The sequence below is a fragment of the Nelumbo nucifera genome, chromosome 6 (assembly GCF_055504915.1).
Source record: "Nelumbo nucifera cultivar China Antique chromosome 6, China Antique-T2T, whole genome shotgun sequence".
Lineage (NCBI taxonomy): Eukaryota > Viridiplantae > Streptophyta > Magnoliopsida > Proteales > Nelumbonaceae > Nelumbo > Nelumbo nucifera.
In genome coordinates, this window is record NC_142654.1 from 13,329,364 (window position 1) to 13,346,983 (window position 17,620).

At 40.1% G+C, this 17,620-nt stretch overlaps 1 protein-coding gene across 2 annotated transcripts in view; it reads left to right on the forward strand.

Annotated features, from left to right (window-relative positions):
- Positions 1 to 17,539, forward strand: part of LOC104588818 (sec23/sec24 transport family protein) — a 32,228-nt gene extending 14,689 nt beyond the window's left edge. For both annotated transcript variants that reach the window (XM_088889478.1, XM_010246912.3), the window contains exons 11-14: positions 4,185 to 4,308; positions 14,535 to 14,809; positions 16,628 to 16,842; positions 16,962 to 17,539. In XM_088889478.1, coding sequence (XP_088745604.1) covers positions 4,185 to 4,308; positions 14,535 to 14,809; positions 16,628 to 16,842; positions 16,962 to 17,173 — 826 coding nt within the window. In that variant the 3' untranslated portion in view covers positions 17,174 to 17,539. The remainder of the gene's footprint in view (positions 1 to 4,184; positions 4,309 to 14,534; positions 14,810 to 16,627; positions 16,843 to 16,961) is intronic.
- Positions 17,540 to 17,620: the final 81 nt, after the last annotated feature.

Here is a 17,620-nt window from a genome sequence, read left to right on the forward strand (position 1 = left end):
AGGTGCCTGGTCCCTTAGACAACCTGTAAGGGAGATTATGCAACTAACAAGGGAGCTGGAAGTCTGGTTTAAATGGACTAGGAGATCAGCCAATGCAATGGCTGATACTTTTAGCAAAGCAAGGAGTTGGTAGGCAGGACCTTTTTTGGGCCTGTTTGTAATTTTGATGAGGGGTCGCCTTGTTTTTGAAGGTGACAGTTTGTACCAAGTTTTAAAGAATTAATGAAAGTTACCGTTTCCCATAAAAAAAAAAATACAAATCACACTCATTTTATCAACATAGAGAGGTGTTGGGTTAGAGATCATAACACCTAACTCATGAAGAAGGCCATGCATCCAAATAATTTCACTGCAAGTTAATGACATAGCCTGATGCTCTACTTCAGTACATGAGCTGGAAACATTAAGTTAGTTTTTGCATTTCCAAGAGAGAAGGGGATTGTCAAGAATACACCATCCAGTAGTGAGTATATCGGCCACCAGCACAATCAACATTGGCATAGGCTCTCAGTTGGATGGGAGGGGAAGAGGGAAAGAACAATCATCTAGAAATTATGCCCCATAGATAGCTAATGATCTGATAAACAACAGCAAGACAGCAATGTCTAGGGGCAGATACAAATTGGCTCACTGCATGAGTAATGTCAAGCCTGGTAATGGGAAGTGTAAGTACATGTTGTTCACTACAACTGCGATTGGTGTGAAGGTACCAAGCCGGAACCACAGAAACACCCATGGCGACACACAGGCTGACGTGGGTCTGCGGCGAATTTCAAGCCCAAAATGTTACAACTTGGTAGTGGGAGTGTCATTCCTTACTTTCAAGCCCAAAACGTTACAACTAGCAATTTCAAATCACATGGAAGCCCAAAAAAGTTGACGTCTCAAAGCCCCTTTTTTTGGCTTAGGAGTCGGCTAACCTATTTGCACTCCTTATCCATTAAGTGAGCAGGTTTGACCAAGTCTAGTGCGTTTCCACTGTTCACAAAATGTCCATGGGACGAAACCTCTACCTTCTACCCTGGGAAATGAATCAATGGCTCAAGTTCTTTCATTTTAAATGTCCATTGGAGAAGATATTTGAGTTGGACAAGATCAATGTTGGACTCTTCAATCTGTCCCCTTGAATTTCAGAAAGTGTGGTTTGATTGATGGGTTAAATGGTGTCCAAAAAAACCCATAAAATTCAGGGACTATCTAATAAAATATTCTACTGAAACAAGGTAAAAAAGAAGAGGTCTAATCTCCTACCAAAGCCTCATTGTCTGAACTGAACATGAATTCCTCTTGAGAGAGAGAAATGGTGTTGAACAGTCCTTGAAGCCAAATAGTCTCAATCCACTGACTGAAATGTCTTCAGCAACATTCATAAAAAAAAATGTCTTCAACAACCTCTCTTTGTTATGGTCCATAACACTCTTCAACTAGTTTCTGATACCATATTACCCTAGAGAGATCAAACTTTCTAGGGTTTTAACCAGGCAACTTAAAGAAAGCAAAGGAAATAAAAAGGGTCTTTCTAGTATGCCAACCTCACCAACCAAAGGATCTAAAATATTATTAGAAGAGTTGATATGTATAATTACAACGTTGCCCTTTTGGGCCGAATTAAAAGAAATATATGAGAATCAATTGATGCAATACTACTGTCCTAATATAATAGTGTAGGACTTTACTCTAAGTACAGTCCCTTTCTTCATAACAAGATCCCTGCAAAACATTTTTTTTTATAGGAAACAAACTGTATTATCTAAATAAAACAACACAAGGTCAAAAGAAGGCAAGGGGAAAAAGTATAAAATGACCCTCTCCCTCTTACCCAACAGAGGCCTAAAAGCCACAAATTTACAAATGCCCCCAAGACTGAAGAAAAAGTAAAGACAGAGCATCCTAACCACCTTGGAACCCAAACTTATCTCAAAAACTATACCAAAAAAAATCCCCAACATCAAAATCATTCCACTCAGAATTCTTCAAATATTATACCTTCTTATGCTTCTCCAAGCCCTCCCACATAAAGGGCATGAGGCTACCACAAATGTGGGGTCTGGGTAGGGACTGAGGGACAGATGTACACAGCCTTACCCCTGTAGATAACTGATTCCAAAAATGATGAAACTAGGAACATTCATTGAAAAAAAAAAAGATGAAACTAGGAACTATTTATGCTCTCTTTATGCTCTCCTTATTGGTTGATTCAACCAATTAATCCCAAGAAGTTGCATTTATATCTTTCTCACCAGTTTTGATTACGCCTTTGCTAATAACTTCCCCATCCATTGATTACCCCAGAAAATCCTCATTAGCTATGACCTCCTCTGGTTTGTGGTTGTCTCTAAATTCACCCCCAAAAAGAACGACCCAAACTTTTGGTTAAGGGAGATTGTTTTGGCTAGAATCTCAGAGCTTTCCATCTCAACATCTACCATTCTGAACCTATCCAGTTCATTCTCCTCACATTCTGTCAAACCTTGATGGAGATCCTGGGCCTCTGTTATTGTTTGAGAATAAAAGCCTATTCAAGGACCTCACCTAACAGCTTAAGCTTTTGGGTTGAATGATCTTTGAGATGGTATCAGAGCCTATTTGACCAAGTGGTCTAGTGTTTGATCCTCACACTCATTATAATTAATTAAATTTCAACATAAGGTATGGGTGGGCATGTGCTTGCTCATGCTTCAAGACAAATAGGCTTTCATGTGAAGGTACATGTTAGAGAATAAAAACCTATTCAGGGACCTACCTAACAGCTTAAGCTTTTAGGTTGAACCGTTTTTTGACAGTTATCACAAGTTGGACTTTCCCACAATCCCCTAACCAACATAACAAGCCTCCTGTCTCCTCAGCCCCTTTCTCTGCCCCTTCTGTTATAGAAAAATCCCACCTCCCATATACCAATTCAACCTCCATCTGAAAAGGCCCTCAGGTATTTGCACAGACCAAACAATCTAGTTTTCATTGCACTCTTCATTTCATCCGGAATGGAGATCAAAATTGGCAAGCAGTTAGTAACTTATTTTTTGATCCTTTAGCCTCAATGTGTTAGTAGGCTTCATGGACTCTCATTCTTTATCTGTAGATGATTCCTAGTCCTGCTGGAAGCATAATCACTGTGGAAATTCCTATATGAAAGATTATTACTTTAAGGAAAAGATCATGATTTATGTGCATTGTGCAAACATAATTTATTTTTTCCTAGCTTTCTAGCTGTTAAAATAATTTAGTTGCTGATGTTAGGGTCTGTTTGGCTAATTAAAGTGTTTTTTATTTCTGTTATGTCTGTTATTGTACTCAGGGGCACAAGGGTCTTTTCCCTTGTTATTTCTGCCGCCCTATATATATTAAAATAAAGGCTGGCGCCGCCAGCACTGTTACATTGCAAAACCCTTCTTTCTTCTTTCCTCTCTTCTCTTCTCTTCTTCTCCTCTTCTCTTCTCTTCTCTTCCTCTTATTTCTGGCCGGCCATACTGTCAAGATGGTATCAGAGCGGGAATACTGATTAAAGAGAGCAGATCGAACAACCTTACTAAGAGAAACTTGAAAGTGGAGAAGTGTGTACACCATATGTCAGCTCAGAAGAACAGCTTGCAGATATCTTCACCAAAGGTCTTCATCATGCGCGGCACAAAGATTTGTGTGACAAGTTGGGCATGATTGACATCTATGCTCCAACTTGAGGGGGAGTGTTAAAATAATTTAGTTGCTGATGTTATGGTCTGTTTGGCTAATTAAAGTGTTTTTTCTTTCTGTTATGTCTGTTATTGTACTCAGGGGCACAAGGGTCTTTTCCCTTGTTATTTCTGCCGCCCTATATATATTAAAATAAAGGCTGGCGCTGCCAGCACTGTTACATTGCAAAACCCTTCTTTCTTCTCTCCTCTCTTCTCTTCTCTTCTTCTCCTCTTCTCTTCTCTTCTCTTCTCTTCCTCTTATTTCTGGCCGGCCATACTGTCAAGACTAGCATTTGATGTTTTCATTTCTGTAAAATGCTTACTGCATTTCTAGTTTGATTTTATCATAATTATGAAGTAATTGCACAGTTCTGCTATCATCTTAACCTTTCGCTCCCCCCGGCCACCCAGTACAAATTTTTACTAGGTTTTCTCTCAAGGCTAAATGTACAAACTTATTAAAATATTACTTTAACAGCTTTTATGTTTAACAACATGATTTGCTCTATATAGATCTAAGCATATCCTCAAACGTCGATTGAGGATACGAACTGTACAATATTCAACTGCTGGAAACATCAATGAACTTTATGACAGTGTTGATCCTGAGGTTGTTCTGTCAATCCTTGTTCATAAGGTAAACTTCTTTCAGTTAATTTTTCTTACTCTATGGTAATGAAAGTATTCACTGCTCTTGAGTAATGAATAGCACTAATAATTCGGTTATTTTTTACCTTTTACTTTGGTAAATCTAATCTGTTACTGATTTTTTTGGATAGATATCTGTTACTGGTTATTTTGATCAATAACAAAACAAGCAAATTTATTAGTTACAGAAAAGAATGCAGAGGAAAATACAAATAAGACAGGTACAATCCCCAATTACCTATCAGGAAAAAAAAGAAAACTCCTGATTAGAAATCAAGGCTAGCCCCAATTTACCTGATACCAGAATATCTTACATTGTAACTGTATCTACAATTGCTGGATTCACAGAACATTCAAGATCTACTTATATCCTCCCTAGACAGAGTATCGGATATGGAATTTTCTGATCTTTGAACCCAATGAAAGCAGGCATGCTATTGGCCAAAGATCTGGCTATCCTGATGCAATGTCTATGTTTGCCAAGGACCCAGCTAACTTACTGGCTCTGCTCTTCTACCTTCATATTTCTGTACGCTGGGTGTGAGAATCCCAATCTTAACCTTTGGAGCATTGATAAGTGTTCGGCCTGATAGAGTCACCATAGCCTAATGGGAACTGAGTATAACATCACAATATGGCTAAACTTATTTATAGGAACTCTACCATGCCTTTACTATCACTTTCTTTAAGTCATGTTGGGGTATTATCAAAAAGATATTATAATGTTTAAGAAGCTTTGGAAAGAAAATAAGAGTGGGAGGGAAGGTGTTATTTACAAACTTGATATTGAGAAGGCATATGGCATGTTGAATGGGGTTTTCTAGAAGTACTTGAAAGAATAGGTTTGGGGGACAAATGGAGAAGTTGGATTTACGCTTGCATATCTTCAATATCATTCTCAATGTTGGTCAATGGGGTCTCAACAGAATTCTTTCAAGCCTCAAGAGGTATAAGGCAAGGAGATCCATTCTCACCTTTACTCTTTGTTTTGGTGGCAGAAGTTTTGGGTAGAATGATAATAAGAGAAGTAAAAGTAGAAGGTTTCACAGTTGGAAGAGGAGACATTTCTATTTCACAGTAAAATTAGAAGGTTTCACAGTTTTGAGTAGAATGATAATTTAAGAGTGATGAATAATGCTTTGTTGGGGAAGTGCTTTTGGAGGTTTGGGGGGGGGGGGGGGGTGGAGGGGGCATTATGGAGGATAATAGTAAGTAATTGTGGGGTGATTCAGTTTGAATGAGATACAAGAGAAGTTTCTGCAATACATGGGTTGTGTTTTGAAGGGTATCATTAAGTTCATCAGGTTTTTGTGAATAGCAGAAAATTCAAAGTGGGGGAGGGGGTAGAGTGTGAATTTGGGAAGTTGAATGGTGTGAAGTAGGGTTGTGAAACCAAGATTATATTGCCTAAGTGAGAAGAACATAACTGTCTTAAGAGTGTTTTGAAGTGATAGGCTGATGATTTGGAGTCCTACTTATGCCCACCGTTGGAAAGAGAGATAGAGGAATGAATGAAGTTATTTAGAAGATTGGAAGAGTCTGATGTATGACCAGCATTACTGGATGCTAGATGGTACAGTCAAATCATTTCATGAGGTTCTAATCAGAAATCAAATTGAATTCTCTGAGAATCAGCCATTCATCTTTTCAGCAATTAGATCACCTGAACAGTAGGGGTTTTTGGCAAGCCCGTGCGTTATGCTAGGGGTGTCAATTGGACTGGATTTGGTCCAATCCGATCCAGTCCAATGTGAGTCCATTACAAATAGACCAGGTCCAATCCAATCCAATGAATATTTTGGACTATTTTGGATTGGTCCAATTCAATGTCTGGACCATCCAATCTGTTCAAGTTTGTTTTAATTTAGATTAGTTCTAACCCGAACCTGATCCATTGACACCTATATTCTTATCTTCTATTAATGGACCAGATATTGGCTCAATCCAACCCAATCCAATATAAACTCATTATGGATGGAACAGGTCCAACCCAATCCAATAAATACTTTGGACCATTAAGTCTGGACTGGTCCAATTCAATGTCTTGTTGGTCCGTCCAAATTGATTTTGGTTTGGACGGGATCCAATCCAAAACCGGTCAATTGACCCTAGTTATGCATGGTGATCATGAAGAATCAATCATTAATCTTTTCAGTAAGTGTAGCTTAGCAGATTTTGTTTGGAGATTCTTTCAGGGTTAGTTGAAAGACAGACATGAGCCAGCATTCTCAAAAGTGTTTTTTTTTTTATCAATAACAGTAATTTTATTAAAAATATATGGAAATTACAACCAGGTTGGAGGGGTAAGACATCTTAACCCTCACTTACAGAACTGAAAACACCTATTACAATATAGCCCAAAAGAAATTAGATCTTCCCACCCCCTGTTTAGCCAAGGTGTCAGCCATGGAATTAGTGCTCCTCTTGGCCCATTGAACCCTTACAATCATATTCTGAGTTAGCTGCTTGATTTTCTTTCTTTCATTTGAGAACTTCCACAGGCTAGACTCTTCCTTCTGCAACCAACTAACAGTCACTTGAGAGTCTCCTTCCCCCAGCAGCTTACTAATATTCAACTGCTTAGCTCTTTTTACTCCTTCTAGAACTGCCAGGATTTCAGCTCTCAGAGAATCCCCCCAGCCTATAGATCCTGAGAACATAGCAATAATTCGACCCTCTTCATCCCTGAAAATTACCACCTATGCCTGAAGGGCCTGGATTACCTTCACTGCTACCATCGAAGTTAAATTTGATGAAACCCAAATCTGGTGGAGTCCAAACAGGTCTAATAGCACTAGACATAGGAGCTGACCGAGCCACTTCTTCCCAGTTTCTAATGATGTCTCCTACTGAATAGGCTTCAAAAAGCTTCAAAGACTTGACCCAGTGTGCCACCCTAACATAAACAATCTCTATGAGGGTTTCCTTGCTTTTTTCTTTGTCATGAAATAATCTTTGATTTCTTTCTTCCCAAACCGTCCAACAAATAGCAGCTCTAGCACATCTCCACAAAATTTTACCTCTCTTCTTTAAACCCCTCACTAGAGTGGAACTGAACAAGCTTTGCACGCTTGAAGGGGAGGGCCACCTGCAACCAAATAAAGAAAAGAACCAACACCAAATCTCTGAAACAAAAGGGCAAGAAACAAGCAAGTGATAACAGCTTTCACCATTCTTCTTACATAAGATGCACCAATGCGGAGATAAACACCAATTAGGCCTTTTCTTTTGAAGTATGTTACAAGTGTTACACTTTTCTAGGATTGCTTCCCAACAAAAAGCACCTACCCTAGGAGGGATAGGGCTATGCCAAACTTTCTGGACTGGAAAAGAAGACCCAGGTACCGGACTAGGCTGTGTCAATGCTTTGAAAAAAGAGGAGCAAGAGAAGATACCTGAAGGGACAAGAGACCAAAACCTAGAGTCACATGGGAAAGTTCAAGAGCTACCTCATCCAAGATTTTAAGCAAATTCGAAATGGGTTCCAACTCAGAATTTCTGAGAGCCCTTCTAAGACCCAAGTTCCAACCAATAGCAGAATTAGATAGGGTAGCAAAGGTTGCCACTGGTTCATTTTTAAACCTAGACAAAGCATACAAGGAGGGGAACTGCTCTTTCAAAGGAAAATCCTCCACCTAAGTGTGTTCCCAAAAATTTACCGACAAACCAGAACCAAGATCATACCTGATGAAGGGAAGAAAAGACTGAAGGATGGCATGAATGGACTTCCAAGGAGAGGCTCTTGAAGCCCTAGATGATAGTCCCGGATCCCAACCAGCTGCCTCTTGCCCATGATTACTTAGGATTATTTTAGCCCACAGATTCTCCTTTTCTTTGGACCATCTCCATAACCATTTCCCTAACAGAGCTTCATTCTTCTTCTTCAAGTTCCCCAGCCCCAGTCCCCCTTCACTTTTAGCTCTTGTAACTAGCTCCCACCTAACTCTATGGTCCCTTTTCTCCTCCCCGGGTTCCCATAAAAAGTCCCGCATTAGTTTTTCCAACTCCCTACAAACTCCTTCAGGGATTCTGAACACCGACAAGTAATAGACTGGAAGGTTTGCCAATGTTGACTTAATTAGGGTTATCCTACCCCCCAAAGACAAGTAATTCTTCTTCCAAGAAGCTAGCCTTTTAGTGAACCTGTCAATCACCGGATTCCAAAAACTCCTTTTTCTAGGATTATCCCCTAAAGGAAGCCCTAAATACTTCAGTGGCCAATGAGCTATCTCACAACCTATCGCTCGGGCCCTTTCCTCCACCTCTCCTTCACTCATATTAATACCAATCACACAACTCTTATCAAGGTTTACTTTGAGGTTAGTCATTAGTTCAAACACTTTAATCTCCATCTTTAGATTGCTCACCCCACTAATCTCCTTGCCATCACAAAACATAATTGTGTCATCTGCAAATTGTAGGTGAGTGACCGGAACCCTATCCCTCCCTACTCTCCAACCACTAATCAGATTTCTGGAGTCTGCCCTCTCAATAAGCCTCCCTAACACTTCAGCAATTAGGATAAAGAGGAACGGGGAGAGAGGGTCCCCTTGCCTAATACCTCGGACAGCTAGAAGGTGATCCACCACTTTGCCGTTTACTAACACAGAATAATGGCAAGTTCTAATGCACCCTTTTATCCACTTGCACCACCTTTGCCCAAACCCAAAAGACTCTAAAACTTCCATCAACAAAGACCAATCAACCAGATCATATGCTTTCTCCAAATCCACCTTACACACCAACCCTTTCTCCCCTCTACTTTTGTAATCCTCCACACTCTCATTTTCAATTAAGATTTGGTCCACAATTTGCCTACTCATCACAAAGGCACCTTGATTATGGGAGATAATTGAGGGGAGCACCACTCTAATTCTTCTGGATAACACCTTAGCAATGATCTTGTAGAGGCTGTTAACCAGACTGATGGGTCTGAACTCTTTAGGGTGACAAGCCCCAACCTTCTTTGGAATTAAAGCAATAAAAGTAGAATTTAGGCCTGGGTTTATCACCCCTCTTCGAAAGAATTCCGAGAACACTGCTTGAATATCATCCTTAATTATCTCCCAGCAATCTTGATAGAAGGCCATCGTGAAACCATCAGGGCCCAGGGCTTTAGATCTATCCATGGAGAAAATGGCATCCCTAATTTCTTCTAAGTCAAACTCTCTTTCCAGCCACAACCTCAACTCATCAGGGAGCTTAGGCCAATCTAACCCTTCGATCCTTAATCCCTCTTGCAGAGGCTTTCCGAAAATGGATTTAAAGTGTTCCGCAAAAGCCCCAGCAATCTCTTGCTGTTGAGTTAAGATTGTCCCATCAACTTCCAACTTAGAGATGGTGTTTTTCTTTCTTCTACCATTGGCTATTGCATGGAAAAATTTTGTATTCCTATCTCCTTCCTTCACCCATTTGTGTCTAGGTTTCTGCCTCCAACTTACTTCTTTTTTGAAAATTGTGTCCTCCAAACTCTTCCTTAACTCCCACCTCAGTTCTTTATCCCGATCCCCAAAACATCCACTTTCTTCCTTCGCATCTAACTCTTCTATCTAGCTTATCAACTGCTGCTTCCTCTCTTCTATCCTCCCAAAATGTATAGTATTCCATTCCTTAATTTTGACTTTCATCTCTTTTAGCTTCCAATGGAATTTCATCCCAGCCCAATTGACTTCCGGGTTACTTTCATTCCACCAAATTTTCACTTTGTCTTTGAAGTCCGGCTGAAGTAACCACATATTTTCAAACTTGAAGGGAGAAGGCCCACAACCACCAAGATCAGACTTACATATCGTTATAGGCCAATGATCAGAAGTAACTCTAGGTAAGGCCCTTGACACCAAATCTCCCCAATGCTCCTCCCAGTCTGTGGTGAACAAGAACCTATCTAATTTGGAACAGACAGGTTTAGCTTGGAGATTAGACCAAGTAAAGCTATTATGAAGAAGGTTCAATTCCTTTAACTCAAAAGCATTAATGAAATCATTGAACTTTCTCATGCTGGTAGTGTTCCTTTGCCTCACCTTGTTACTTACTTCGGTGAACCTAGTCACATTGAAATCCCCTCCTACACACCATGGCCCCTCCCATAGATCTCTAAAATCTTCCAATTCCTCCCACAACTCCTTCCTTTGTTTGTAACCATTGGGGCCATAAACATTGGTGAGGACCCATTCAAACCCATCTGACACCTGTTTAAATTTGATAGAAATTGAGAACCTTCCCATTAACTCTTCCACTCCCTCCACTACTTCATCCTTCCACAAAGTAATTAACCCTCCAGATGAGCCCCAAGAAGGGCTCATAACCCAGCTTAGTCCGTTCACTCTCCACACGCTCCTAGCCCATCTCTTATCAAATGACATGAGTTTAGATTCGTGAATTAGAACAATGTCTGGGTTTTCTTTCTTTAAGACCTCCTTTATTAAAGCTCTTTTCCTTGCACCCCCCAACCCTCTCACATTCCATCTTACAATCTTCATTTCTTCAACACCTCAGCTTACCCCCACTCCCTTTCCTTCTAATAGCCTCCTTTTCTTCCCCTCCCTTTCCTTACTCTAGCCTCTTTGCCCTCGTCCACTTCCAACTTCAGTTTCTCAGCTTCACCTAACCTTCTCTTCCTCCTATTCCCGCCATCTTTTTCAGCCCGTAAATACCCTTTCAGCTCATTTAGATCTTTCACCTTGCAACCTAACTTTCCTACAAATTCAGCTAAAGACTCCTCTTCTTCCTCTCCCTTATCTTTCTTCCCCCCCCTCACACACACACACCTCACTACTCCTGTTCCCCTCCTCCTTCTCCAACTTACCAGAGCAGACATTAGTATCTAAAACTGAAACCACAGCCATACCTGGGTCTGAAAGAATAGGAGAAGAGACAATCGACAGGGTTAGTCCTCCCACTCTCTGAATAGGGCTTAGCTGATCGCCACCTAGGCTGACTTCACCCTTCTTCGTACTTCCGAGGCTCTGTCGTTTATCCCCACCTGTGCCATCTCTGCTCGAATTTTGGTGAGCAACCGAATTTCTCTTGCAGGTCCCTTGTCTTAAGTTACTGTCCTGGATTGATTCTTCCTTAGTATTCGATTTTCCTCCTTGTCTTTCAAAGCACACTTGGCAACATTCATCTCTTTGCACCCAGTGGAGGTTTTATGCAGTAAGGGATCCTCTGCTGCAAGCTTTGAGTATAGTATATCAGTGTTTAAGGTGTCTTCCAACTCTCCTTGATGTTCGTCACACTAAAATTCCGCTTCATCGTCTGAGTCTGACATCTCCTCTGAGCTACCACAACTGACCCAACCGCCGTCCTCATCTTCACCGTCTTCCCTACACCCCCTGGAATATCTTGGATTTGGCCTATCTCCCCCCGTCCCATCCCGGTCGTCTTCTCTAAGTTTTGTCACCGGAATCCAGCTCAGTCTTCTTCGATGAACTCTGGCTGGCTGAAAGAGATTTTCGGTCCCCAACAGTCAAATCTCGTGAGGAAGAAGATAGACACTTGGAATTGTCTATCAACGGCTGCTTATAAAAACGACTCACGTGACCACTTAAGTGGTCACATGAATCCGAAGAAGTGCTGTGGGCCCTTATCTCATTATGAACAAACCGACCCGGAACTGAGCCAGTCGGGTCAGAATGTGTAGTGAGAAACTCGAACTTGGACCTGACTCGAACCGCTCCTTGGTCTGACCGGATTACTCCTTTGACCAACTCCACATAGGACAAACCAGCTGTAAAGTTGTTTTTGTTTTCAAAAAAATTTGAAAGCTTTTTCAAAAATGCCTCGACTTTTCAGCTTCCACATTTGATGAGAGCTTCACTCCAGCAGTTGCCACGTGTCCAAACTTCCTTTGCTCAGTCCCGCCAACTGTAATCCATCTTGCCACGTCATCATCTCCTTCAAGCTTCGACCTCCCCATCCACTGCAACGTTTCAACTTCCGAACTCACCCAGACTTTATACCAGTATCCTTCTGCACATAGTTGTAGTACCCTCGGAACTTCCTCAGGCTTCATTCCAGCAACTCTCAAAAGAACTGCTCTTAAATCTGTAGTCTTGTACGACAGGAGAGCACCACCCATCGCTCGCACCAATCTCTCTCGGGTGAATTTTTGCCAGAGATGAAAAGGTAGCCCTAGCAGCTTCAGCTTGAAACTGCCTTCTACAGCAGCAACCTCATTTGAAAGGGGGCACCAATTTTCAATTCTAACAGGTCCTTCACTCGTATCCAGCATGGTGAAGTCCATTGACATCTCCCCCACATCAAGGACTGCTTTTCTATCGTTGAATGGAATAAGAGTGACCGTCTGGTTTAACCCAAGCTTCAACGACACCTCCTCTAACAGCCCTTTCCAGTCCTTCACCTCCTTCCTCGCAGATAAAATGAGTTTCTTCTCCCAAGCTCCCTTCTCCCTGGCCAAAGCTATTTTTGGTTCTGGTATTGTAAACGCCACTGTTGGCTTCCCTTGGTTTTCCACTGTGTCTTCTAAGCCCAACCTCTCCAGTCTCTTTCTTCTTTCTGTCATCTCTTCTTTCTTACTCTGTCCACCAACTACTTTCTCTGCCTGTACCTTCACGGTCCTCGATTCCTTGCTGACTAATCTCCTGTGTATAGCATTAGCCACCGCTAACCATCCCTGCTGCCGAGCACCTTCAGGGATAATTATTGTTTGCCTTTTCCTTTGTCGAACTTTTCTTCCAGAGTAACAAACCATCCTTTGTTGTTCTTTCTTCTCTCAGCTACGTATTCTCTCCTGACCTGCCTTAGCGTACCTTTCCTCACTTCACTCCAGTTCACTTGGGCAGCTCCATCTAAAAAACCTAGAAACCAAGGAACAGCATCTCCCACCAACAAAACCGTTCCTCTCTTCTCTAATCTTGATCGTAAAGTCCTTCTGGTAGAATATCTCCTCCAGCAGCATTTCTTTATTTTCTATTCTCAGAGCTTCTCTCCACTTACCGGCAGGTGAGAACCCTTCTTGTCCTTCGAACTCCATTTTGTTTGAGTATTCTTAATTTACTGTTCAAAAGTGTTTTTTTTTTTAAGGCCAACTTTTCTGGAAGCAAGGAGTCACAATTACTATGGTGCTTGATTCCTTTTGCAATCTGTTGGGGCATATGGAACAAAAGAAAGAGAAAAATGCAAATGTAGTGATATTAGAAGAATTGTGATTGTTATTGTATCTCTTATATTGTATCATTTTCTAGTGCATCTTGAATTTAGAGAAATATCTAGATCTTCTTTTGGATTGGATTTATGGGCATCACTTCAGTTGGATGGTGGTGCACTTTTGTAATATTGTAAAATTTGTTTTGTCCTCTAATGATTTGTAATTGAATAATTGGCTGAGTTAGGTTTCAACTGGGTCTGGTGTAATTTCTATTTTCTTTAATTTTTTTTCTTCTTTGTTATCAAAAAAGAAAAAAAAAAAGGATTCTCTCCTATGCCTTCGAATAATTTCTGTTTTTTTCTTTGTTAATAATTTCTATTTTATTTAATAATTTTTCTTCTTTAATAATTTCTAAAACTTGTTTTCTGTGGGTGGATAAATCTATTATAAAATGCAACTAACAGATGAGGAGAAATGTTAATCTCCTTGGATTTACCCTGGGACATCAGTAACATTAAGAAAATTATTCAAATTTTGTCTAGCCATTGTAAAAATTGGCTCTTATCACTTGGTAACTGATACCAAATAGATTCCCTTTGACACTCTTGTCTTTTAAGGTGTTAAAAGGAGAACCCATTTATGAAGTTGGAATTTACATAAAGAACCCAGTTAATCATTGTCAGGTGCGGTATTTTATTGGCAAACCAACATTTCAAGTCCTTGAATTTTGGTTACATATATTATTTCCTTTTTTAAGGGATCATTACTTGGTGCAATGGTAAAACATCAAGCTGACAAGCATGAACAAAAATCTGTCTGAGAGTGGCAAACTTTGTGTCTGTATCCAGTCCACCCCTCCCAAGACCCCAGATGGCTGGGACCTGTTATAATATTTGCTTCTGTAGCTCCAGGGCACAACATTTTCCTCTGGTTTCATGCAACAATTGAATGGACGCATGGGAATTTCAGCAGTCAAATTGAATCACAATGGGAAAGAAGTGGTCAAATGTACTCTTAGATCAATCACAGGACTAATGTAGCTTATCCTCATATAATACTTTTATGTCATTGCTTTATGTTGCTTATTTGCTAATATTTGCCCTCTCCAGGTCATATTAGCCTCTTTGGAGCAAGGAGTCCGGGAAGGCAGGATGTTACTCCATGATTGGCTAGTAATCCTAACAGCTCAGTATAATGATGCCTGTAAACTTGTTCACAATGAGAATGGAAGTTCAACTTCTCATATTGATGTAGCATTCTCACAATGCCCTCAGTTGCAACCTGTACCTCGCCTTGTATTTGCTTTGCTTAGAAGTCCTCTTCTTCGCTACCATGAAGAAGGTGTTCATCCTGACTACCGTATATACTTGCAATGCCTTTTCAGGTATCCGATAATTTCCTCAGTAGTGCATGAAATAGTTATTTTACCTGGAAACATTGTATGATATGTTTTAAATAATCTGGGTGATATCACCATCAACTATAAAAGGAAAACGCATGCGACTTAATTATGGTTAGAAAACAGGCCATATTTGAAATCTTGGAATCTGGCTGACAAGGCTGAATATGTCATTCCTATTTCTTTATCATGTTCTCTGTAACCATTCAAGTTCATGTCTTGCACCTTTAGCTCCAATTTTCTCAACCGAAGTTTCACATTTACCAAAAACTTGATTAATACACCGATGCAATATGAAATTCCCTAGAATTAGTAGGGATCTGTTTTTGCTGAATGCTAATATACCATCAATATCAATGATAGTCTGAATTTTGTCAAAAATCAAGAGCCTTTCTTAGCGTCAAGTCTCTTAATCTTCTGCTAATTTCCTGAATTGGTACCTTGCAGGATTTTGAGATCTTTGTTTGCAATCATACATCTCTTAACCTATGTGAAATTCCATGAAGTTCATTTTCTGCCTAATCATTGTGAATTCTTTCCCTAATTTTGTTTTTAATGATCAGTAACCATATGAACTTATTGATTTATGATAAAAGAATAAATTACAATAGCAAAACATATGCCAAGCACCCCTCTTTGGTATGCTAGCCCAAGCTACGTATCCTCCAAAACATTATCATCTATCCCCTTGGAAAGCAAACCCCCAAAATTTTCTTTGTGATCCAATTTTTATCAATCTCCTTGGAAGACAAACCCCCCAATACAACTGGCGTGTACCTCTCTGACCTCAGTTGAGTGTAGTCTCAGCCTAGTGCTTCATCTCTGTCATGATATCTCTATACTTCAAGAACCTTCCTTTTTGTTCTTAATTCATCTCACTACCACTTTGGAATCTCCCTCCACTGCCAGATCCCTATAGTTGAGGGATTTAACCAATCTCAAACCCTGTAAAATTGCTAACAACTCAGCCCTTGTAGATCTGTAATATCTTGTGGGCCCAGAGCAAATAGTGAGGTTCTGTCAAGGCAGTCTCTGAACATTCCTACAATTCGTAAATTCAGGGATTGCCTAAATGGCTTCCATCAAAGTTCAACTTAACAAATCTGTCCCAACTCTCAAGCAGGACCGCTCTGAAGTCATATTGAGGAGTCTGATACATTCTTTTTAGCATCTAATAATGCCCTCAGTAAAAAAAAGGTACTGAAAGTCTTTTTTTTTTTTTGCTTGATGTGCCACTTTCACAGAAATGCTCTTAATGATCACTTATATGGTATGGGAAAGATCCTTGCATTCTTCTTTTTCCCATGTAGTCCACAGAACTGCTGTCATGGTGCATAATCCACATAATTTTACCTCTCCTCTTGGGTGGAGAGAAATCAACCCTGGTGGAGTCCACCTGCATCCAAATTGTGAAAAGAAAGTCTTTCTTCAATTTCTTTGCACTTTTTCTAGATATCAAGTGATGTTTGCATTGCCCGTCTGGAATTTGTCATTTTAAGGAGCTGATAATTTCAGCAAATGAAAATAAGTACGAGAATGAACATCTCCTGAAGCCTCATTCCATGGACATGTCTATGAAAATCTCCCTCCACTGCCAGATCCCATTATATGGTTGAATTTTAGAATTAATTTAGTTAATGTTTCAGTTTGTAAAAACCTAACTGACAAAGAACCATCTAAGATGAGTAGTTGCCCTTTTGTTTAGTTTGTGTTCACCGTATGTGTTAATTGCTTGCGAATAGAAAGATGATTGATTCTAGATGGGGGCTTTGACCGTTTTGACTCATTGAAACTTACATGCAGTGCCCTGGAACCAAGTTCTCTTCACCGTGCTGTATATCCAGTACTGACATCATATGCTACACCAGACAAGCATGCATACCCCCGACACTCTTTGAGTCGTGCTGCACTTATAACCAGCGGAAGTCCAATATTTTTCCTAGATGCATTCACAACTCTCATTGTTTATTATTCTTCAACTGCTGACGCCACACTTCCTTTTCCTCCTCCACATGATTGTAAGTTATTTTTTTTAAATTATTGATTGTGTTCCGGACTTGAAAAAGAAGAATTCTCTTGCTTCATTTTATTTTGGGTATCATCTCTTGCTTCACTCAAACAATTTTGTGTGCTTCAGGCTTATTGAGGAGAACAATTAACAAATTGAAGCAGGAGAGAAGTATCACACCAAAGCTAATATTTATCCGTGGAGGTCAAGACGATGCAACTGCATTTGAGAATTATCTTATAGAAGAACAAGATGTTGATGGAAGCGGTCTGACTACTGCAATGGGTTTTGTTTCCTTCCTTGAAGAGATCACCCGTTCTGTCTTGGAATACATGAAATAAACGACAGATTAGTCTGTTACAAGATAAAGGAAAAATTACATCTTGATCAATCGTTAAGAACAAGGAAAAATGTGCAGATTTTTTATTTTGTAGCTTCCAATTGTTCCAATCAAAATTAGTTTTTTTGTACTATCAGCATCCATATTGAGGGTGGGAGTGAAGGTGAATACACACATCATTTAGCCAGATGATTCTCAATTTGTAATACCCATGAGCCGTGTGCTCAAGCGAATCCGATGTTTTTGTAAAACAGAGCAGCAAAGAGAACAGATGAGGTGTAAATTTTAGCCAATGTAGGTGCAAGTCTGTTGACAATGTCAATATAGCACATATAAGAGAAAGTTCTGCATTGTAGATTTGTGGTAACGTATTGCATCTTTTTCCCGGTTCACTGAAGTAGATGGCTGTTCGGGTGGGTCCATAACTTGGTTCTTGAAAGTTGAAACT